Raw genomic sequence first — 24,559 nt, 5'->3', positions numbered from 1 at the left:
ATGACAGTTTTCAAAACTAAATACAGGTTGAGAGCAGTTGCTCAGAGTTGAAATTGAGATAGCACAGTTATAGATTGTCTTGAAACAAAAGTAGTTGGTAAGTGTGGAGGGATTAGGAAAAGCTCACAAAATTTCCTGCGTTTATCCTGTGTATTTGAATTTGGTTTAGTGCAGTTTATATTGTGAATTGCAGCTGGCCGTGGCTTTGCTGTGGTAGTTCATGTTCCAAGATCTAAGTCCACCAGAGGAGGGAGAGTGCTGTCATAGCTCTGAACTCTGAAGGTGATGTTTTGGTCCTTCTCCACAGCTGTGTAAGTCGTAAATCAGGAACCTTTCCTTCCTTTAGCCCTCTCCAGCCCTGAGTGGGGCTCATCTCTCACTGAGTGGGTTAAGCTGGCTGCAGACCTTATGGAGATGATTTTGTATCTCCTGCTGGGCTCCCCGTGTTGATGGATGGGTGAATCATGTCCAGCCAAGTTCAGCAGCTGGAAGCAGCATGCCTGGTGCTGCATGGTGAGGATGCCCAGCAAACTCTTGTGGTGCTGTGCTGCAGACAGGGCAGGTGGCTCCTAAATAGGAGCTCAGCAAACAGGTGCAGTATGTGCAATGTTTGGCCTCTTTAAGTGCAGGGTATCTCTCCTTCTCTCTGTAATGATCTCTCTTCCTCAAAAAACCTCTGCTGCAGGTACCTTCTACAAAGTCTTTTAATTTGGCTTTGGCATGTGGTAATTCAGTTTATAATTGCCTACATCAGCTGCTTTGGGAAATCTTCCACCTTTGTGCTACAGTGGCAGCAGCAGCAGGTTTCTCACAAACTGCTTATGTGGATAAGACTTAGGTGCAGAGCTGAAATATTAGGAAAAAGTAAGTGTATTTTTGCTCCACTCACAATTGGTATTTGTGCAGTGTGAGCTTGTCTGTATGAATGTTTTATGAAAAGCACAGTATTTTAACAAATTTGCATTACAAAGACAGCATGTAAGGTACTGGGTTAATGAGTCTGAGGCAGTAAAGTGCTTAGAATAAACACTGCATTTGACTGTTTTTTCCTACAAAGTGTATTAATTTGCAGAGACTTTAAGCTGAAAACTGTTTGAGTCTTTGCAAACTATTTGTCTCTTATTCTTCATGATAAAAGTGCTCTATGGTGAGATCTCAGTTTCAGAGATGGAGACCAGGTACATCAGTCTGTCCATTTTCCTGGCCATGCAGCATCCCAGCATCCTCTCCACACTCTACATGCTCTTTCTGATTCTCAATTCTTCCAAAAAAAGTGCACCATTTCTTTTAGGAGACTATCACAGTCAATATCATGGAGTTTGTTCTCAAGAAATAACATCCTTTGGTGTGAAATTTCTCTCTGCAATTTATTTTATGTCTCTTTTGTACCATTTCAAATATTTTATCATCTTCCTTGGTGTTTCTGTCATTTTGCTGTTTGCTGGCTGTCACCTTGTCCTTCCCACACTGGGCTGTACACTGCCAGTTCATCTCTTGCCACATGAAGAAAAAGTGGGGAAGGTCTGATAATAGCAGAGATAAAGGTAAAATACAGGGTGTAAATTACCAAATGACTTTCTATAACTTCCCCTTCATAACCTTGGTAAGGTTTGAGACCCGATTTAGGTTTTGTTTTGAGTCAAAATTCACATGCAGTCATTCTGGGCGGTAATTTCAGGTAATGTGTGTGCAGTGGGTGGTAACGTGCTCCTGCACGTCCCCATGAAAGCAAGAGGCTTCAGCAGTGAGCAATCACTGTGCAAGTACCATCTTGTGCCTGCTTAGGCACCCTGCACTCACTCCTGCTTCACAGAGAATACATGGGAAAGCTTCACAATAAGCAGTTTGCTCATTTATTGCTCCTCGTATTTACGCCTCCATTACTGCTGCAAGCATGAGCTGGCAGGGGCTGAGGTTGAAAGATTTGCCATTGATTTCTGGGGGTGTTAAAGGTTCCATGCAGGCAGTGCTCATTGATCGTGGTCCTTGTCCCTTTGTACCAGCACTGTTCAGCTTCTTACTCAAGGAGGATGGGAAAAATGGCTCAAGGTGATCTGATATGAGGTGGGGATGGGCTCATCCTCCTGGGTCTTACTCTTGTCTTCTGCATTTCATCCCCTGCAGCTGCCAGCTCCCACCTCATAATGCATCCTGGCCTTGGGGTTTCACCAGTCCTTCTGTGAGCAGATTCAGCTCCCTTACCCAGCAAGAAGAACACATGTGTATTCTATCCTCCTCCTTTTTTTGACAGCAGCAGATGACCAGTGCCAGCAGCACCGTGGGCAGGGGAGATTGCAGAAATGTGACATTTCTGGCAGGCTCTGAGCTGCCATGGAAGGATGTTTGAGGGTCTGCAGGCAGGTGCCAAGGAGAGTTGTTGGCCCCACCTGGGATCCCAGCGTGGATTGCAGGGTGGTGATAGCAGGCTCACTGCTGGTGCTGTTGTTGCTCCATCAGTGGTTGGGTGTTGGATCCCTCTTTGTACTGATTTCTTCTTCCAGCATCCTTTCTTCCTCGGATTTTGTCTGAACACATCAGTGCCAACTGTTTGGAAATACATGAATGTATATGTTACATACAAAAGATTGTTCAATTGTTTCATTTGTTCAGTCCTGAGAACAGATGTGTGAGGGGAGGCTTATCACCTTGTTCCAGTATTTACAGAGAGGATGGAGATTGATTTTGTGCAAGGAGTCAAATGGAAAAGACAAGGGGTAATGGGTGAGATTTTGATTGGACAGAAGAGAAAATTTTTTCATGGTGAGATCATCCTTTGGATTAATCTCCCCAGGGAAGTGATGGATACCCCAAAATAGGACACTGATAAGATTTGCCTGGACAGAGTGCTGAGCCATCTTATGTAGACCATGAAAAGTTGGCCCAGATAATCCTTAATATCTCTCCCAACCTGTTATTCTTTGATATAATCAGTAGAGAGAACATTAGGAAGCCCTACTACAAATAATTGCTGCATACACGAGAAATAAAGCTGCTGAGTTTAGTGCCAACTGTGTTACCTATTGAAGGGACACTTGGTCATCAGTGCAAGCGTGCGTGTCCCCATCCTGATTGCTCTTCTGGCCTCTGGCTTCAGCACCCCCATGGCTTCAGTGGTGCTGTGCCCCACCTGTGGAAATGAGCCCTGTGCATGACCTGCTTGGCGCCACTTTCCTTGTGCGCAGCCTTCCAAGCACTTCGAGGGTTTGATCTTTGTCTCCGTGTGCCGTTTGCTCCCTGGAAAATATTTTCTGTGGCAGGACTAGCTCTTTCCCAATTCCAAGACCTAAACAATAAAAACCTTGGTACAAGCTGATCTTACTCCTCTGGCCTCTGTGTGCCTGTGCTTGGCAGTCTTGATAGGCTGGATCCCTGATTGAGCCTTCATTACACCGTTAATGAGATGTGAAGAGCTTGCTGCAGCCAGCACGGTAATACAAGACCACCAGCTGCTTTGAGTGCAGTTTTTTGATACCTGAAGTCTTGGGTGTGAATTACAGATGACAGGATTTTCTTACTTGGCTATGTATGTCACTCACACACAAGTACTGCGTGTGCATGTCTCACTCCAGAATCTATGTGCGTGCTTTTTCATGCAGGATCTTTGCATTTCATTAAGGGATAGGAATGCCATAAATTCATTCCATATTCATGCCTTGAGTAACTAGAAAGGTTAAGGGATGAAAACTAATCATAGAGTTTGGCTGAAGGATTTTTAAACAAATTTAGAGAGGGGTTTTGGAGAGAGACCTGCAGTTTGTTACAGCCATCAAGGGGATAAATTTGAATGAAAGCATAAGCTGAATCATGTGAATACATTTTTATAGCATTTGTGGCTGTTTTAGGAATTTTCCAAAGGATTGGGTTGTCAATATAGTCACTCCCTATAGGAAAATTTGTGTCATTTTGGTCAGAAGTCTTGGTCAAAAAGAAGTGCCTCGAAGTAATGGGTGCTGGGGTCAGGAAAAGATACTGGAAATCTGGGTTCAGGTTCCTGAGCCAAGTGAAGAAGACCCATCTGTTAAACCTTTCTTGGCTATGTTGCCTATGAATAAAGGCCTTTAGCACCTGGCTGACCATCCTGGCTGTCCTGTTATCCCCCTCCTACCCCAACTGTTTGAGAGCAGAGGGTCTCTTTATGTCTTTCTCTGTCTTCTTTCTTTCTTTTTCTTTCTTTCTTTCTTTCTTTCTTTCTTTCTTTCTTTCTTTCTTTCTTTCTTTCTTTCTTTCTTTCTTTCTTTCTTTCTTTCTTTCTTTCTTTCTTTCTTTCTTTCTTTCTTTCTTTCTTTCTTTCTTTCTTTCTTTCTTTCTTTCTTTCTTTCTTTTTCTTTCTCACTCTCTCTTTCTCTCTCTCTCTTTCTTTTTCTCTCTCTTTCCCTCTTGCTCTTTCCTTCTTGCTTTCTTCCTTTCCTTCCTGTTTTTTGGTTTGTTGGTTTGATAAAATTCTGGTCTGGAAATGGGGAATGTTAAAATCCTGAAAGATTTTCCAGGCTTGGATTTTTTTTTTTTTAATGCCTGCTGTGTTGTGTCTGCAGTGTCTTTTCTGTCTTGAATTTCTCTAATAAAAGCGTGGTGGGAAATGAGCTTTATTTTCAGTTTGAGTAGCGTAAAAGCCTTGCATTGCTCTTTGATGAGTCTAACCAGCTTCTCAAGGCCTCATCCTCCCTTGCTTGAGGGAAAAAAGGGCAAAAAGCTGTTTTTTTCCTCTGGCTGCTTCAGCTGGCTGCTGGCCATGGGCTCTTTGGAGGAGGAGGTGGCAGCAGGGCTGTGTCTCTGGCTTGGAGAGGCTGGATGTGTGGAAAAGGGGCTCTCTGGTGTCATTCTGTGTGAGATAATTGACATGTATGTGCTGTGGCACTGATCCTGCTTTAGTGGAGCAAGGAGAAGCAGCCAGCCCCAGCAGGTTTTTTTATCTATTGTTTTCCATTGTGTTGATGGGAAGTCCAGGTCTGCTGTCACCTGCTCTAGGTTTTGGATTAAGGAGCACAGAGCTGGGCAAGCAGGGAGCAGAAGCTCAGCTGGGGCTTTAGAAATGGACTTTTTTCTGTACCTAAATAACAGAATTGCATAAACAGTTGTTCCCCAAATATGAAGGGAGGGATGTGTTCTGTGGTTGAACATGCCTCAGCATTTGTAGGTGCCAGTCTAAGGTTTTCCTTCTGTTGGGGCTTCTTTTTAAGGTTCTCTCCTCTCTGCACTCCCAAGCATCTGAAAAGATGCTGGTTCTCTGCATGGGATATACTTTCAGGGCATTTATAATTTCTCCTGTCTTTCTGGGGGTCAGTTCTCAAGGCATCTGTGGAAGTGTAACCATCTAAAGAATCACTACCCTGCTCTTAAACCTTGGCTAAAATAGAATCATAGAGTTACAGAATGGTTTGGCTTGGAGAGGACCTTTAAAGATCATCTACTCCAAGCCCCCTGCAGTGAGCAGGGACATCTTCAACAAGATCAGGTTGCTCAGAGTCCCATCCAACCTGACCTTGGATGTTTCCAGGCGTGGGACATCCACCATCCTTTCCAGGGCAACCTGTTCCAGTGTTTTACCACCCTCAGCCCTATAGACTGCAGACTGAAACAAGACTGGGGAGGTGATATTTGTGGTGATGACTCAGACACCTACAGGCACTCAGAAAACCCGGCTAAAAGAACTCCCTGCTGGTATAACAATAATTTGATCTTTTTCTGCACCTGCCAGAGCTGGAGCCCAGTAATGCTCACAGTTACTTTGGTAGGGGGCCCCTTGCAGAAGAAACAGACATTCCTGCCCTGCCCTTCTGCCAAAAAGGAATAAAAGTCATAAAAAAACTCAAGTGATGACCAAAACTTTTCTTCAGAGACCTGTGGAAAGTGAAATGTACGGAGGCTACAGAAAGGACAGTAAAGTTTGCAGGGAAAGCTGACTGCTGAGGGGGATGTTATCCAAGCAATTCATCATGGTATCTGAAATGTCAGGAGTGGAGGCCTGGGTTCAGTTCAGGGAGTCTCCATGGTCCCAGTTGTTATTGAGAATAAAGACTTATTAACCCAGGTCAAGGAGCCACAAAACGTGGCCTTGGAAGAGGGAAATACAGCACCGGGAGATTTGCAAGGCTTAGCTACTTTGGGTTTAACACCGTGGGTAATAAATCTCTGTGCAGTGCTGTGGTGGATCCCAGCCACTTGGGTTTGTCTGAAAAAGCTAAAATAATCCTCCATTTAGTCCTTTATTTTCTCGTGGTACACGTTCAGCTGGTAAAGGCGGTACCTGGAAACTGAAAATCCACCAAAGTAAGCCCTTTAAATGGAGTGCTGTTTCTGCAAGGCTTTAATGGTTTTGTGCAGCAGTTGTGTTGTTTTGCTTTTGTTCGGTAGCTTTGAATTTAGTTTGAAAAACTAATTCCTATATCCTCTTAAGGATTAACTTCATCACACCCCTAAACACTTCATCTGTTTTGTTTGTTGGTCTTAAATCTGTGGGACTGTCACAGCAGGCAGGATGCATGGGCTGGACTGCAACTTGTGTAGGTGACCCTTGTAATTAGGGATTTCAGCTGTGGCACTGTGGGCTCGGGATGAAAACAGCCCTGAGTTTAGCCTTGTATAATTGTAGTTTGACATTTTTAGTTTGCTAAATGCTTTCATAACTGAAAGGGATTTATTATCCAATAGGAAGAATATTAATGTTGACACTGTTGGCAATTAAAAACAATCCTGGAAACTGAATTTTACTTCTCCTGATTGCTTTTGAAATAATTTGTTTTTCGATGTTACTTTAGGATTGGTTCATTTATTAGGTCTTTTTTCCTTGTGTGACAATGAGATAATTGCTATTTATTTTTTATCCTGCAAGCAATTATAATCAAAGCAGCCAAATATAGAATCTGCTTTGACCTGGAATCAGAGTGACCTGTCAACATGAGGCTACTGTAGTCTTCAGCTTTTCAATTTAATTTTATTTCATAGGCACTCACCAGAATGCATCCAGCAGGGCTGAAAAAATTCTGGGTAGAGTTTTGGGTGTTCATTAATTACGGTGGTGCAGAGCCGAAGAAGTGGGCAGATAAGAACAACTTTGGGCTGGTTATTAATAGCAAAAATTGTGATCTTTTATCTCGGGTAGGTGGACTGTGTTGGGCCAATGTCCCAAGCGGTCAGAGGAGGAGATGCTGGCAGGCTGCCAAGGGAGGGGTAGCTGCAAATTAAGGGAAAATTGCAAACAATTGCCTCTAGAGAGTTTCTGCAGCCAAGTTTTGCTGAAAGGAAGCAGAAGATGCTTTATTTTTGAACGTAGCAGTTTTAAGGTAAAGCTCCGCTCTCATATTGACACTCACATGTACACATAAGAGTGTAGAAGTTGTTTTCTGTTATGAAAGACCTGGACATCTACAACTGTGTACCAGGAATAAGGGAATGAATATGAAATAAGAGTGAGTAAATAATGCTGTTAAGTAGTACCTGGAAAGAAATTTGGAGCAAAGAACAAGGCTCTCGAGGCAGGTATAAACACAGAAGCTGGAAGTAAACAGCTGTGCAGGGGGCAGAAGGGTACCATTTTTCAGCAAATTCACTATTACATGCCGGGTTTGATTTAGTTATTGTGGGGAAGCCACTGTGTGCTCACAGATGGGAAGGAAGCAAGACAGTGCTCTGTGATCCTTAACACTAGCATGGGATCAGGGCACATGGCTGATTTGGGGAGTTATGCTTAATGGTTCTTATTAATTTCCCGTTAAAAGTGAAAAATGCAAATCCACACTACCATTGAAGTCACATACTGAATTGCAGCAGCATCTTATGAACATGAAATGATGTCACTGGTGGCAGAATTGTATTCTGGCAGTGGCTTCCATTAAATAAAACACATTTCAGGGAGAAGTTGCTTTTCCATGAAGTCTCTCTTCTCACTTCAACCCAGACTTTTAGTGGGAGCACTTCTTTTGTGTCTCATGGCTTGGTAGCTGCTGCAAGACTACCTCAAAGCTCCTGTCCTAAGTTCTTTCCTGTTTTATACTGCACTGTTTGGATTTGGCCTCCAGTCTAAGACAGAGCAGATTTGTTGGCATGTTGTGGGTGCTGTTGGTTGAGGTTAAGTGCCTTGCCCTACTGGCTCATCTCCCTCCTATCTGCTGGCATCAGTGCGCGTGTGGTTGCCTCCCTCACCCAGGTCTGTGAAAAATGTCACAGGTTTGTGCAGGCTTTTTTAATGGCAGGGTTATTTTGATGGATGTGTGTTAGGGAATGACACCTTGGCAGGTGCAGTGGAAGGTGGGGGGACAGCAGAAGGAAGGGGAACAGGGCTGAGTCAGGGGGGAAGGAACCAGCTCCCCCCGTTCAGCTGGGGCTGGAGGAACATTTCAGAGCATGTCTTTGCAGCAGCAAGAAGTGTGTATTTTGGAGGCTGAGAGTGGCATTTGTGCCTGTGCTGAGGTTCCAGTGCTGGAAGAATTTTATAGTCTATCAGTGACTTGGAATTGGCAATTTCAGGTATGCTCTTGCCCAAGGCCACTTTAAATGCAGGATCTTTTTAGAGAGTAGGGTTGATGCTCAGAAGTTCAGCTCCTAAAATGCAACATTTAGAAATCTGGGAGCAATGAAGAAGTTTGGTTTAACAAGGTGGGGAGGGAATTCAAAAAGGTACGCTGAATTCTCTCCTGAAAAAGCCTCCTTTTAAATTCAAAGTTTATTGCTTTATCTTGACTTTTAGAAAGCCTGCATGAAACTTCCTTGCCTTTGAAAGCTTGATAGGAACTCTTGAAGTACTTTGACTGAAACAGAAAATTTAATAGTGAGGCATTTTGAACACTGAACGATGTTTGTGGGCAGGTAATTTAAACAGGTACTAATATGAAACAGTGTTGTACTTGAAAGGCTACAACTGGTGTACACACATAAATGGGGGGAAATATCACTGGGAGCAATAAAATCTAGGGATGCTTCATACTTCTTTCATTGCAAACAATTTTTATGGTATGGCCTGCGAAGCAATTGAAATGCAGAGAGATGGCACATCACTAGATTGATAATTCCTCTTGCTTCTTACAGCTTATTCTCAGTACAGATGTCCCCAATTCTTTCTTTCTATCACATTAAAGTTTCTTGTCTGCTTCAATTTCATGCCTGCCTCAAACGTAGCATTTTTCAAAATTGTCCCTCCAATTTATTTTTTTTTTTCCTCTTTAAAAGTTTATATCAGATGAAACCTAACTGCTAGTTTCTATCCCAGGGTTTACACTTAAATTTTTAACACGCTCGTTTTTAAGATTGGTCTTCCTTGAGAGAGCACTTGGCTGAGCCATCAATAATTATGTAGTAATAAAGCAACTGTGTAAAAATGGCACCTTCGTGCTGAACAGATTGGTTTGCAGAGCCACTGACAAAGATGAATGTTTATTACAATTTACTACTTTTGGTTCTGCAGATGCAATAGAGCTATTTTCTTTTTGGCTTAAGCGTCACGGAAATAATTTCCAATTGTGGAATCTTTGTGATAATAAGGATGGATAACTAGGAGAGCTCAGACTAACTTTCAAATACCAGCATGAGTTTGCAATGCTGGTAATTTAGGGAAAAAAAAATAAACAGAACATTTTTTACTTCATTTTGTTGCTGAAAATTTTTTTTAAGCAATCACTTTGATAGAACACACAGGGAACCCTACAATATCATGTAGCTGCTCTTCAGAATTAATTGCTATAATATTATTAATTGTTGATTCTTCAAAAATTGGCAAGTTTCCTCATTTTCTTTGCTGCATCCAAAGATTTCTAATGTTGATTTTACTACAATGTGAAGGAAAATGTGACGTCTAAAATTAACACAAAAGCCTGAAATTGTTGTTCTTGTTTCCTTTTTTTTTTTTTTAAGTGCCAGCACAATTAAGGCCATGATTTAGATGACTTGTATTGTTCAAATCTGTCCTCTCCTTTTGGGAAAAATGCAGAATAACGTATTCTGTAAGTTTTTATGGCTGGTAGATGTGTAATTGCTGTCAGCCAAGCTGGTTGATTGCAGTGTCACTGCAGTGATGAAGTTGTCTCTTGGTAGCAGCTGAGAAACACCTTGAGGATTAAGCTTTAGTGGCTGCAGAAGGTGGGATCCGTGTCTCTGCAGCCTCCGGCACAGCCTCTGGGTGCTCTTTTGCAGGATTTCCCCGGGTGGTGCCGGGGTACCGAGGTCCTGGCACAGCCCCACTGGTGCCTGTCAGTGGGGTGAGAGCTCCAAGGTGCTGTCACCCACCTGCAAACCTCTTCTGGCCAAAGGCTGAAGAAGTGCTGCCTGGAATAGTGACTTGGCCTGATGTTGGGCGTGTTACTCCCTGTTTGGAGGGAGGGGTGCAGGTGGTCCTGCTCCCAAAAGGCTCTTGAGTGGCAAAGCTCCAGCTTCATCCCCTCGGTCCCTGATTTGAGCTGTTCCACAGAGCAGTTTGCTGCCACATCCCTCAAGCCTTTGTGGCAACTTGTAGCTACGTCAGCAAACGCTTTCGACCCGGGTCATTCATTTCAGTTGGCAGCTGCTGACAGAAATGTTCCTTTGCTTGGCTTTATTTTAGCATTTAATGATTTTTATGTTGGTTTTGATGGCGTGAAGGGAATTGCATGGGAGTGTTTTGTCTGGGCTTTAGTATTCTCTGCTTTATCTTGCTAGCAAGATTTAAAATCTTACTCCTTCAGGAGACAGGGCTTTTGTCTGTGCATCTTGCAAGCTCTTCCCTCACTGGTCCCTTCTGTCAGCTCATTATCCTGGGCTTATTTCACTGCACAGTTCATGATGCTAAAGTTTGCTGTGGAAAGAATTTGCCTAGTTAAAACTAGCATAAGGAACAATCCATCTATTCTTACCTAAGGAAATAAAAGAAGTAATATATAAATAAATGTCTATTCCATAGAAGAGGATAGCAGATCTGAATTTGAAATCATGATCTGGCGGGATTTTGTAATGAAATAGTAAAATGTTTTTCAGAACTTATTTTCAGAAGACAACTCTGGTTTTGTTAATTCAAAATAAGCTTTGCTGATTTCAGAGAGATGAGTATTACCTGTGGTGCTGAATGTGTTTAAATGAGCTCATACAAGAAGAGTACATCACTCTCTCCCAGTGGGCTGTGGGCATGTACTCATGTTCCTGAAAATGGGTGCTATAACACTGTGTATTATGGAGGACCTGGATTGAGCTCCACAGAAAGTATCATTATTCAGTTAATTAAAGAAGAACAACTCTGATACTATGCCATATGCTATACAGTAAAATAGCTGCATGACAGAAAGAGCCATGAATCCTTCCAGACTGAGACATGATTTGTTACTTTCTGCCTCGGCAACACTGTTAAGTAGAGACCTAATATTTTTTAAATAAAGAATTAATTACATGTGGATGTGGGACCTATCTTTTCCGGTAAGCTCTTTGAAATGCTTACTGAGTTTTTGAGCCTTAGTAAAATCTTTCCAAAGTCTTTGCTTTGCTGTGCATCTAATCAACATTTGAGCAGGGTCCTTTGTGTGCCTGTAACCTGGAGAGGATGGCCAGATTGAGGAGAAACTGTAATCAGCAATGCAGAATGTAGCTAAAATGAAATATGAAGTATAGTCCTGTTAGTATATAAACTTTATATACAAGTCAGATGTTGAGATTAATCATAAGGACAGGTTGCACAAGCAGATGGCTGGCCTTTCTGATAGCCATTAGCTTCAAAGGCTGGCTTTGAAACCGCCTCCGTGCTTTATAGGTGAATCATGCTGCTGGGCTTTGTTGGGTAAAGGTTATTTCTCCAGCTCCACCAAAACCTCCTGTGCACAAAAGTGCCTTTTTCCACTGTTCCTGGAGGATAAGACAAATTATTCTCCAGGAACTTCTCCACAACTTTCTTCTCTTGGAGAGTTGCAGTGTCAGAGGGCATTGCAGCGCTGTCATGGATGGATCTCGAGCATATGGAGTACACATGCTAATTGTGCTGTGCTTATGGGTCAGTCTGTCCGAGTGCCAAGGCCTCAGAGCTGCTGCAGGCAAAATGTTAAAATCCTTCTCCTCTGTCTGCTATGCACTGGGGAAAAGATTCATTGCAGTCACTAAAACGTAGGGAAGAGGAGGAGGAGGTAGGGGCAGAGCCCATGCCCGTGTTCCCGAGGAGAGGAGTTCCTGCAGGAGCTGAGCTGTCTGCAGCAGCCCGTGCTGCCTGTGGCCAGGTGACCGAGGGACCTTGCTGTGCTCCAGTGGCACCTGGAGCCATGCAGACAATGCCTGAACTTTGGATTGCAGACATCCTTATATGCTTCATGTATATAGCTGCCTGAATGGACACAGAACTGCCTTGGTCCCTGGGGAAGGGCTCCTACAAGAGCTCTGTTTGGCCCCGAGCAAGACAGAGAAGTACTTCATCACCTACATGTTTCTCAGCCATCAGGCATGGTCAGAGACAAAAAGGTAGCACTTCATCTAACAAGAAACAGTGCAACTGCTGTAATTCTTATTTTAAAATGTGGTCTGTGCTGGCTGCAGGTCTCTGCTGCACAATGGCTAAATGCTCTCCCCACAGATCTGCATTTTTTTTGTAGCTGCCACCTTTTAAGAACTCAAACCAAATATCTTCTGCTTCCATGTTTGTCAACCCCAAGTGGTGATCCTGATCACCAAACCAGTCAGGATCTTATGGGTCCTTTCTCTCTGCTCCATGTCTCTGATGGTCCTGACAACATGGAACTCTGCCTGGTACCTGCTCTGAGTCCATCCCTCATCCACCTCAGAGGATTTCCTGTGGACCAGGTTCCCATCTTGCTTTTGATAGGGGAGCTTCTGCTCTTGTCTCTTGTCTGATTGTCTGTGTGATAATAAGAATAATTTTTTATCTTGTCTTTCCTCTCCTCATCTCTGTAATTCCCTGCTTGCAATTTCTCATTAGCAATGAAGGAGGGAAGAAGCTGGGTAACAAAATGAGAAATTTCTTACCTAATAATTTTCTTTCAGTTAACAGCTTCTCACCATTCAGCCCGCCCGGACAGTGTGGTAAATGGCCAGGACACAAATTGATTTTTTTTTCCTCTAAATAAAGACTTGGGTATATAATTTCATACTCTATGTTTTGATGTTGTCTTAATGCTAATAATTTTCTGCTGAAGCATTTCTGTGGTCTGGGTGACTTCTGGTGGCTGGTGCTGAGCTTGTCACAAGATCTACCATAGATGAGCTCTGAACCTCAAAGGAGGGGGTAGAAATCAGCCCAACTTTGCTAAGAGATGGTAAGGGGTACTAGATGCAAGTTATAAGTGGAAAGTTCAGCTCATTTCACTTTCTTGCTCAGTTGGATAAGTTATTTTAGTAGGCTGTTTTTGACCTAGAGCAGCTCTTTGGTGCAATTTGTGTTGGAAGGGACCTTAAAGATCATCTAGTTCAACCTCCCTGCCATGGGCTGGGTTGCCACCCACTAGATCAGGTTATGTATGTTCTATACTTACATGGCTGTATACATTTATATTTTTTCCTGGTGTAACAGAAATTGCTTCACAATTAAAAAAAACCAAAAAAACACAAAAAAACCCCAACTGTAATAGTCCAAGCAAAATTCTAAGATTTGCTTTTAAGTTCTCTGTAGTGCAGAGCTCACTGTTGTGTTTTATTTTGGGGTGGGGGTTACAGGAGGAGATTTACCTCTCACTAACACGTGGGCTGGGGTAGCTGAGTGCTGGCCAGACAGGGACCCTGGGCTTGCAGGGACGGACAGCAGAGCCTTTAGCGCCCGCAGCAAGACCTGGCGAGTTACAGAAATGATGCTTCAGCACTTAAACATGAAACCAGCTGTTCCCTTTGTGGCTGGCTCGGCTGTAAAGTGCTCTGCTGTTTTACATAGTGGTCTGTCAGAATAAGGAAGGAGAGCTGGAGTGGGATCTGAGCCTGGCTGCTTTTGCTGTCGGCTCTCCAGGGTGTTGGGCTGCCCTCGCCCTCTGCCAGAGATAACGGCAGCGCTCTGCCCTTGTGGGGTTTGGAGAGGGGAGCTGATTGAGATGCTGATCAGTTCTTCTCCTTGGTCTCTCCCTTTGTATAAACTGTTACTCTTGGATCCCTCTGCACAGATTTTAAAAAAAATGCAGAAAATACAGGCCAGAAGGCACCAAAAAAAAAAAACGAAGGCTGGGGGAAGGGAAAGGGGAGAAAAGATGCCAAGAACAGCATAAAAGGCAAAGGAGGAAAATACTGCAGGGAATTGATGATCGGCTGGAAAAGCACAATAAGCAGGGGAAATATGTCTGTATAGTTTTCATTCTAGAAAGTTTAAAGTCCATAACTGTTCTGGCAGGAGGGGGTGGATGTGTGAATGTAGGCTGAGGTGTGAGTGTGTGGCACTTTTGGCACTAGTGCCGTGGTCAGTCTTGGCACTGCTGGGTGCAGAAATCACAGGCTGGAGAAGACTTGTGTCTGTGCATGGGAGCTCTTACAATTTCCAGTGTTTGGCACTGAAAAATGTCATTTGTGGTAGTTAGGTAGTATGTTTCCTGGTGAGTATTGGTCAGTTTGATTATTGGTTATTGGTTCCATCAGCAGAAGATCACTCTTTTGGTGCTGTTCAGAGCAGCCGTTCTCTGAGCACTCAGTCACGGCAGAGGGCTTGCTAGCTCAGAGGAGAATGACAGGTTGCAACAAGTAGGTTGCATAAAACATGCTCTTTTTCATTGTTTTCCAAAGGTGTTGGGGGAACATGAACGTTATTCCAGAAGAAGAACATCTGCTGCTGGTTTTGAGGACAGTGTCAAGATGTTCTTCTGTTCAAAAGCCTAATTTTCAGCTGTATTTATTTTGGGAGGTTGAAAGGGTTTTTTTCTTAAGGACTTTTTATGTTGCTATGTAGTTCAATGAACATGAGCTTACCTTTTCAAAGAAAATTCTTCAGAAGTAGAAGGGTTTTGTTTATTGCTGGACTGGTTTTGTACTATCTGCTTTGAAGAAATATATATTGCAGGGAGGATTTCTGGATACAATGGTGAGATTAACTGTTTCTCTGAAGCAACAAGTTCAGGTTAACAAGTTTCCACGTCTGTTAGATGAGTGGTATAACCTCTAACTGGATATAAAATTGAGGATGTGGTTTGGTTAGTCCTCCATGGACTATGAGGTGAAACAATAGCATTTGTTTCAGTATGGATGTGCTCTCAGGAAAGCAGCAGGGTTGGTGGTTAGGTGCTTTTTTTTTTTCAAAATCGAAATTTAATTTATAAAAAATATGTTCACTATCTAATAAAGGTTCTGTGAGAGTGATTGACTGCCGGAAAAAGCTTTTCTCATAATTTATTCCCATATATCATCAAGCACAGAAATCTGAAATTCCATTCCTGTGACGGGGTAATGGTTCTGAGACCACTGTGGGAAGGTGGCTGATGGGGGAAGGCTGTCGGGTGTCACTCAGCTGTGCAGGACAGACAGAGCATCTGCAGCTTGAGTCTCAGTGTGGGGAAATGCAGGCAGGCACTTTATAAGGATGGGTTTCTAGTTCTGTGCTGCTTTAAGGCCCAATGTTGTAGGAAGATCTTCTGCCTACAGGAGATGATCCCAATGCAGTGCCCTGGCCCTTGCTGTTACACTGCTTTGCTTTGTGAGAAAGTCTTATTTTCAGCAGACAGGAGTGAGGAAATAGCTGATGAGCTTGTACATCCCAGCTTTGTATGGTCAGCTGCAATAGCAGAGTACGTGGAATTTCTTTTTTTGTTATTAAATTGTGCCTTTTCCCTTTTGCCCTTCATTTGCACCATTTTGGGCTTTGCCTCTACACTTCTTAGGGTCCCAGTGTGAGGAGCTGGTCCATGGGCACCTTGCAGAGGAGGGCTGTGTGCCCTGGCACTGCCGGTGCCAGCCGGCAGCGCTTCCCACCATCCCTCGTGGGCGGGAATGAATGTTTCTGGGAAGACGGGGCCTCGCTCTGTGTGGTGTGATGTGTTTGCTTTCTCTGAGGAACTAGCAGGCTGGAAACTTGGCTTTGGCTGGAGAGGACCCCTTAACCTTGCCTTGGCAGAAGGAAATAATAAAGTGACAGACTTCATTTATCTTTATGCTGTGTGCATGGCCTCGTGTGCTCTGTACATCACCAGACCTAAATCCTGGCACTGTGATTTGGCACTGTAAGGACCAGGCTGTAATTTTCAAGGTGGCTCCAGGTACAATAAAGTAAAAAACATTTTCTCCTAAATATGAGCAAACACGTCGTGTTTTGTGACCTTATTTCGTCAGCAAGTGCAATTAATTTTGCTCTGCCCTTACGTTTTGTTTTTGTGGAATACTTCTTCCGTGACAGCACATGATTGCACTGCCGAAGGTGAGTTGGGGAACTGGAGCCCTTGGCAGCTGCAGGGTGTGTGCTGTGGGATGGGAGCGTGGCAGGACGGGCTGGGATTGCACAAAGAGGCGCCTTACCCGGAGCAGTGGGGTTGGCAACAGCTTGAAACAGCCAGCATTACCTCCCAGCCTGCTCTGGAGGGAGGCTCCTGCCCTGTGTTAGCGAAACTCACAGTGTTCTCTGCTCTTATGGCCCTGCAGACTCTGCTCGTGGCTTGATGTGTGCTGTGTTCGTTTGCACGCCCATCGATCCTTGAACTTCATCCTGTTCTGCTGCAGCTGCAGCATTTTCACATCCATTTTCACATCCCTTTTCACATCCCTTTTCACATCCATTTCTGTTCCCTGCCTGGTCCGATCACCACTGCACTTTGTCTGCCCGGCGCCGCTCCCCTGCCGGGTACCCACCCTGAATGCCTGTTCCCTTCACTCCGTCTGGTAAATCAGTTATCTCCCCTTCCAGATGGGTTTGTGTCCCCTCTGATCAGCCAATCAATTATACCCTGGCGTGGTTGTGCAGTGCCTTTTTTGACTCTAAGCCACCACCTTCCCTTCGCACTCGCTGCAGCTCCCCAAAGTGGCCCCGGCATCGCACATCAATTTGGGATGTTAAAGCATTTCTGCCCATTGGGTCTCTCTGATGGTCTGTGGGAGCTTTTTGTGGCTCCCATTGGATTTAATCCCTCCCTGGAGAGCAGCAATCAATCCCAGTGTTTCTGCTGCCCCGGGCTCAGGCTGTTTGGTTTGTTGCATGAGGATTTTTGTAGCTGAAAATGCATCTCCCAACTCTTCTCAGATTTCGTTGTGCTCTAACCTCAAAGTATTTCTTGAATACTGGAGGTGCTTAACATCTGGTTTTGTGCCAAATAGGTGGAAAGGTTCTTTGTTTAAACTCTTTGCTGTGAAATGTTGTGGTGAAGGATGTATTTGCTGCATAGGACCAGAGGACCAAGTGTCTTTCTATTATATCTGCTCTAGAGGATTTCCTGGGAAGTGTTCAGCCTCCATTTCTGTCTGTAAGGAAATCCTCTTATCTGGGCAGAGCAATAAATAGTGCTGCCTCCTGTAATAGAAACAGAAAAACATATTCTTCACGTGGCTGTTTTTAAAAATGTGGGGTTTAAAATATTTCGGGTGGAATGATTCTTCTGTAATAAATCCCCATAATAGTGCACTTTGTATACATTTAACTGACTGCGCAGAGGTAGGGAGAGGGGCAGAGGGTGTGTTAAAAGATGATTTAGTGTGTATTTAGTAATGACAAGAACAGTAAATAATCCTACAGGTTTACAAACCTAATCCCCTGTGTCCGATTGTAGCCTTCATGTCTACTGGAATTGGTTGGAAAGATGTTAGAAGGCTGTAAAGGGAGGGGCTTTGGGGGGAGTTTATTTTTAAATTTTTGGGGAGCTGGCTGGATGACTGATGGTTTTAGGTAGTGTGAATGTAGCTGACTCGGTACCTTGAGGGAAAGCTCTTCAAGTGTCCGTCCTCCTCCACTTGCTACAGAGCTGTTAGGTGAGGATGGAGTAGGCTGGTCCTTGCTCTAAGCTCTTCCTGGTGATCCTTTCATTTAACAACTGGATTTGGAGGGAATGGGAGGAGTGTTGTTCTTAATGCCCAACTTATTTTTTGCATGTGCCCTGCAGTAAAGTGGTTGTTTTTCTTAATAGAAGAAATCCACGATGTCTCAGAGCCGTGCCACGTGATGCTTCTGCTTTTAAATAAGCTCTTAAGAGGCTGGACCAGATGTTGGCCACATCTGTGTTTTTATTTCGTTGAACATTTCATTTCCACCCTTTTATTAAAAGAGAAAATGATAATTTAGAAAACACTTTGAAAAGTTTAGCATCTAGGAAGATCTTTCTGGTATATAAAAAAGCAATGGGTTTGCTTTCCATGCTCTGCAGTGAGCCATGTAGCATCAAGCAGACAGATATTTGTAGCTGGTAGGGTCTACTCCTGTTGCAAACGATTGCCATGGAAATTTTCATGCCAAAATGGATGTGTTTTATTTTGAATTGGCATTCTGTAATGAAACATGTATTTTTTTTTTCTCAGTGAAAGCATTAAACTAAGGATTTGAAGGCACCTTCGCTTCTGAAAAACCCATTTAATGAATGCCTATCGCCATGACAGGAAAAAGGAAGATTTGCAGGCAGAGGGATATCCTGCAATTACTCCCTCTGCTGCTGTTACAGGGGTCTAAGAAATGCTTATTACGTGTAACTTGCTTCTGGATTCTTCTCTGCAATTTAACAGTTGGAGAATGAGTTTTCTGTCCCTGTTGCTAATTGATCCAATGAGAAAAACTGGCACCTAATTCAGTAACAAGTTATATTTAAAATGACAAGTGAAATTGTTCATGGTGCCTGAAATTGCATCGTTTTCAGTCTGGCATGTTAAGGCTGTATAAGAAAACAGGCACCTACTGTACTGTGACATATTAAATTTTAAACCTCTGATCCAAAAATATAGTGGGGTATAGGAGGAGCAAGGTGTATAATGATGAAAAGCAGTGACAGCTTGATTTCAGTGGGATACCGTTGTTGTTTTTAAGATGCTTTGGCAGTTTTTACTACAATAAATATTGGGATCCATTTATATGAAGTTGAACAGTGAGTATGTCCATCACCACTTCCAAGTTTTGGTTTTCTAACTTATGATTTTCACAACTTACTAGTGATTTTCAAGATTGGCTCCATTTTTCTCTGTTGATAATTCCAAGCCTGTGTCGACAGTGGACAATTTAGTTTATCTGGTACAATGAATAGTGAAGAAAAATGAATCCTTTATTTGTTCAGGTAAACCAAATTGAAAATTTGGGAGTTTTCTCCCAAAAAAACCCTTGAGGAAACAAGAGGTAGATAATGTAATGAAGGTGGAGGCCATCCCCCCTTCTGTCCTACAACTTGGTGGTTAAAATGCTACCCAGAATATACTACTGGGGAGACCCAGTTGAAGTCCCATTTTTGTGTGAGCTCCTTCCATCTTAGGAGTCAGGTTATCCTGGTCTGGACTCCTCTTGCACTCTGCTGTTGAACTGTTTTATTTTATTTGATGGAACATTTCTTGGACCCAGGTAGACCAGCTCCTGGGAAGGTTCTCACACTGTGGACTACAGTATTTGCTCCTTTCCTTGGAGAAAATTCAGCCATTTTGCTGACTGGAAGTTTCTGTCTTGGTTCCAGCAGGAGAGATGTACAGTACTGTCTTGAAGAATACCCTGCACTCCCTTGGGTGACTCCTCTCCATGCTTTGAATCATTATGCTTTGCTAAAAAACATGTCAGTCAGTTGCATTAAAAAGGCAGCAAACCACCAGGATGTATTTTGTCACCTTGCTTTTCCACCCATCCTCAAGCCAGGGAGTGCTTGGCCATGTCCTGGGGGTGCATCCCTGCCTGGCTGGTAGCAGGGTGCCTGCATGAGGAGCTGCTGGCACCGGTGCAGAAAGTTCTGCTCTTACTGCAATGTGCAGAGATCAGAGCAGAAGAAAAGCATATGTGCTGATCAATTATGTAGTTATTATAAAATCTTCTGCACTTACTAAAGTATTTTGGGGGAAACGGGTTGTAAAGTAAATCTGGTGCCTGGGACTAATGCGATTGATTTATAAATGTAACAACAGTGAGAAATGTTCTTTAAAGCTTTTTTGGTCAAATTAGCACCACATTATCTGAACTGGTAAACTTGATATTACTTTCATGAGACAATCTCAGGAAAAAAAAAATCAAACCATAGTGTTACAGAGGGCTGGAGCACCTCTCCTGTGAGGAAGGGCTGAGAAAACTGAAATTGTTGAGCCTGGAGAAAAGAAGGCTTCAGGGTGACCCATCTGCAGTGTTTCAGTACCCTAAAGAGTTACAAAAGAGCTGGAGAGGGACCTTTTACAAGGTGTGACTGGACAATGGGGAACGGCTTCAAACTTATAGAAGGTTTAGATTGGATATTAAAAAGAAGTTGTTTACTGTGAGGATGGTGAGACACTGGAATATGTTGCCTGGAGAAACTGAATGCCCCATTCCTGGAAGTGTCCAAAGCCCTTTTGGATGGGGTTTTGAGCAGCCTGCTCTGGTGGAAGGTGTCCCTGCCCGTGGCTGGGAGTTGGAATGGAATGATCTTTAATGTCCCTTCCAACTCAAACCATTCTGTGGTTTTATGCTGTTCCTTGTGATGGAACATTTTTGGGGGTTAAAACCCATTTTGCTGGTGGCTTGGGGTGGAAAGTATAAAAGTCTCTGTTGATTGTTTAAGGTGGATTTTGATAAGACATTTGTGAGTGCTCAGTGGCTGATTCCAGGGAATGTCTGTTGAGTTGAGCAGCCATACCCTTTGCACCACCTCAGGAAGCTCAGACTTTATTCCTAACCAGGTGTTTTGGTTGGATTCCCAGCCCTGTTATTTCACATTCTTCAGGCTACTGGTTTAAACCCCTGACTTTTGCCAAGCAGATCATTGTTTGATCTTCTGGGAATGCTCTTAATTCCAAGCTTTGCTTGACTTCCCCATTTGGTTGCCATGACATGCCATTGGATCCTGGCATCACCCTCTGCTGGTCCAGCACTTTGCAGGAGCACCAGGCTGGGCAATCAGTCCATCAAATCAATCCAGCCTTGGTTTGTGGGGAGGCACACCCCCAGTGCTGGGGAGTGGGAGCTGTGAATATGCCATGCTGTTCTGCACCACTTTGGTTTTAATTTGTTATTGTTGATTGTTGAAACTTAATTTGTTTATATTTTTCTGCAAGTGAACTGGTGAGATCATCTCTTGTTTGATCTTTATTAGATGTAATGGAGATGACCAAAGAAGATTGCTTCATTCCCCAGCAAAAGTCTTTGTTAAATAATTTGTTTTCTTCTCTACCTGGACTACATTAATAGTGTATTACTATAGTTCTTTAATGTGATGTGGAAAATCAGGTTTTGCAGCTGTACGCTGTTCCAGTCCCAAATTAAGCCTCAGTTCTGTGCTGTAATGCTTTTTAATGGATGGAATATTTGAAAATTTGTTTTCAGAAGTCTTAATAACTACCAAACTAGCAAAATTGCAGTGAAATTGTAATAATAGAAAGTCAAGAAGAAAGCCGTGGTGTTAACTGTCAGCAGTGGTCTGTGCTGCTTCCCTGGAAATAGAAAATATTTTATAAGTCATAATTTACAGATAAATTACTGACCTATATGCTCAAACAGAGAAATTTTTGTTATGATGAAAGAAAAGTGGCCATCTTTTTGAAATGGTTTCCCCAGCTTCCTGCTCAACATTTGTGGCTGTGAATTAAAATGGGTGAAAAAAAGGCAACTGGAAGTCTCTGGCAGATTTTTAGTACTGATGAAGACTGTGCTGGTTCCTGAATTTTAAGTTAATCCAATGTGGTGAATTTCTGTGCATGAAGTTCTGTATTGAAATACTCAGCAACACATTAAACCTCCCAGGTGAAGGCAGAAGGATGCAAATCTCTGAAGGACAGTCCTGAAGTGTTACATTACTGCAGAACTTAAGTTGCAATAGGTATTGGACAAACATATGGGCTGATTAAAATGTGTTCTTTTCTCTAGGTGAGAATACAGGGGATGGAGAATTAGATCTGAGTGGAATCGACGACAATGAAATAGATCGGGTAAGGTGCCCTGTGGTCCCTGGTGTCTCTTATCCTGGTTGTCTGGATAACTGGAAATGACAAAATGGTTCTTAACCTGGTGTATCCTCTCTGCAGCTGCCTCTTCTCTCTGATCTGTGGAGAGGTTTGAGCAATTGCAGTGATCTGAAATCCAATGTTCATGCAAACCTGTGAATTTGGTGTTCCTTGCCCAAGTTACATATATATTTATGAGGCTGCTGCTGCTGCTTGCTTTTAACATGCTGGAATAATTATGTTTTAGAATGTCTTTTATTCCAAAGGAGAACTTAAAAAAGTTTGGTGGAGCTCTACATTCATTATTTAATTAAGATAGATTCAACATAGGAGGCTGCCATGGAAACTAAACTGTAAAACCAGTATGTGCAGCTCTTATGTACTTCCAAAGATTTCTGTGATGTTTTCTGGATTTATTTTTATTTATGTGGCAGCAAAAAATACCATTTAACATACAGACTGAGTGGGGCTGACACATGGCTGTGGAAAAGGGCTTGTTGGAGGCCCCACAGCTGGTCAGCACTTGGACACGCCACTGTCCAGCTCTCTGGGCCTGATGCCCTCTCCAGCTGCCACACTGGTTTACAGTGTCATTTGAACAGATAATCCCAGTGCTAAAAACTCATTTTGGGGTACAGAATCACTGAGAGTGCTGAGGTTGCACAGGGATTACTGATCTCCAAAACGTAGCTGTGAGGTGGGATTTGCTAGGCTGGGCATTAGGGTCTCACGGTCTGAGCAGACTTTGAATGGAGGGAGCACAAAGGCTGAGGTTTTTCACCATAGCCAGTCCATAATTAAAACAATCACAGGGGTAGAACACATTTTCTTCTCTTTCTAGGCTCTTTGATGAGGTCGTAACTCTGCTTTTATGACTTCATGTTCATTTCTGTGGCAATAGACTGTAATATTGTAAGTCCAAGACTATGAAATTTCTGAAAGCCTAAGAGGGATGAATAACTGAGCTAGGGAAAAGTGTATTTTACTGTTATGGCCCACTTTTAATAGAAGCAGATGAAAGAGTGAAAATATTGGTCTGATAAACCAGGACTTGCACACAGCCATTTGCTCTCCTGTTTAGCCCTTGGAGGAAGACCTCCTCTCTGCATTAGTTTCATTTGACTGGAATTATTTTTCTTATGAAATCCTAGATGTACATCTTACTTTGGAGAAAATCTTGAATGCTCAGACGCAAAAGATGGAGAAACCTCAGATTGTTTTTCTTGCACTTAAATGTGATTTTGCAAGTCTCAGGTGCACTGCTTGAAACTGAAGTGTCTTGTTCATGATGGATGACCTAATTTCTCTTCTCCATTCTGCAGTTCTTCACTCCCAAACAGCATCATCTGTAGAGAACTTCTGTTTCATTGCTAGTTGTGCTAAATACTGGGTTAATTTTTACATTTAGGTCATCTACAATTAAGTAATTGCTACCTATCTGTCTATTTATTTCTGTGATTTATCTGAGCAGTCCTAGATGTATTTTACAGCTCCATTCCCACTAAAGATGTTACCAAGCGTAGGTGGAGTTAACTGCAAAACTTCTACATGTGGTTACTGAACCCATCTGTCTGAAATATACAGGGCTAAAGCTCCAGCAATCTGAGCTGGTTTCCTTCACACAGATGTGGCCATTGAACTAATAATCTCAGTGTAAAGCTTGACAGAAACCTACCCAGAAGACACATGTTTTTGTTTTGGTCGCACAGGGCAGTGGTTCCCATCCTGTTTTGAATTACAGACCACCATCAACACACAGAATTGCTTGCAGACAGCCACGTTGTCATGATAACCTCTTGTATCATCTGAAAAAGATCATAAACCCAGGATCATTTTTGTTTAATTAACAGACCACGTATAATGAGTCCTGGGTGGTTTTTGGTTGCTTCATCATAGTTTGGAAAGCAAGCACTGTTGTTTTTGCTTGTGCCAGCTTCAAATGTTACTAGAAATACTCTCTGATTGTCTTCTATCACTCATATTTTCTTTTAATGTATTTTTAAAAATGGGATCTGGAATGACCTTGCCAGTGGTTTTTCAGTTCAGTTTTGCTCTGTGGTTTTCAATTTGATTTCTGAAAGTAGATAAATTTGTTTTCTCTTTTAGTATATACTTAATGAAGCTGAAGCTCAGATAAAAGCAGAGCTATGGATGAAAGAAAATGCAGATTATTTGAAGGAACAAAAAGGTAAATATGTAGAACTGAAATTTGCCTGTTGGCTGGTGTTGCTGAAATATGCAGTCGTGTGTAATTTTCATGCTGGTTACCCTTTTGTCATCTTTCAGAAAAGGAAGCAAGAATAGCAAAAGAGAAAGAACTTGGGATTTATAAGGAACACAAGGTATTAAATTCTGTGTTAATTGTGTCTGTTTGAAAATGTCCTGGAAATTCATTATATCTGCTGATCAGCTCCATGCAGATGTATGGGCATAATGGTACAGGTCACCACTAAAGGAGCAAAAGCTACAGTATATCTAGCTGTTACTGAATTGCAAGGCTGTATTTTTTAGGTGGTGAGTAAAACACTTTCTTGCCCAAACTTTTATTTTAAATTGCTGTTATGAGAAAATTCTGTGCATGTCGAAGTCAGAGTTAGCTCTTTGCATTTATGATTGCTGTTCTAATTGCTTGCTT

At 42.7% G+C, this 24,559-nt stretch overlaps 1 protein-coding gene across 1 annotated transcript in view; it reads left to right on the top strand.

Moving 5' to 3' along the window:
- The window catches only part of BRF1 (BRF1 RNA polymerase III transcription initiation factor subunit), a 172,628-nt gene that overhangs the window by 102,506 nt on the left and 45,563 nt on the right, over positions 1-24,559 (top strand). Inside the window, exons 12-14 of the mRNA XM_038139811.1 lie at positions 21,848-21,909; positions 24,031-24,112; positions 24,211-24,266. Of these exons, the coding sequence (XP_037995739.1) occupies positions 21,848-21,909; positions 24,031-24,112; positions 24,211-24,266 (200 nt within the window). The remainder of the gene's footprint in view (positions 1-21,847; positions 21,910-24,030; positions 24,113-24,210; positions 24,267-24,559) is intronic.

This window comes from Motacilla alba, chromosome 5 (genome assembly GCF_015832195.1).
Source record: "Motacilla alba alba isolate MOTALB_02 chromosome 5, Motacilla_alba_V1.0_pri, whole genome shotgun sequence".
In the NCBI taxonomy this organism is placed as follows: Eukaryota; Metazoa; Chordata; class Aves; order Passeriformes; family Motacillidae; genus Motacilla; species Motacilla alba.
This window is presented reverse-complemented; position numbering and strand designations above follow the sequence as displayed.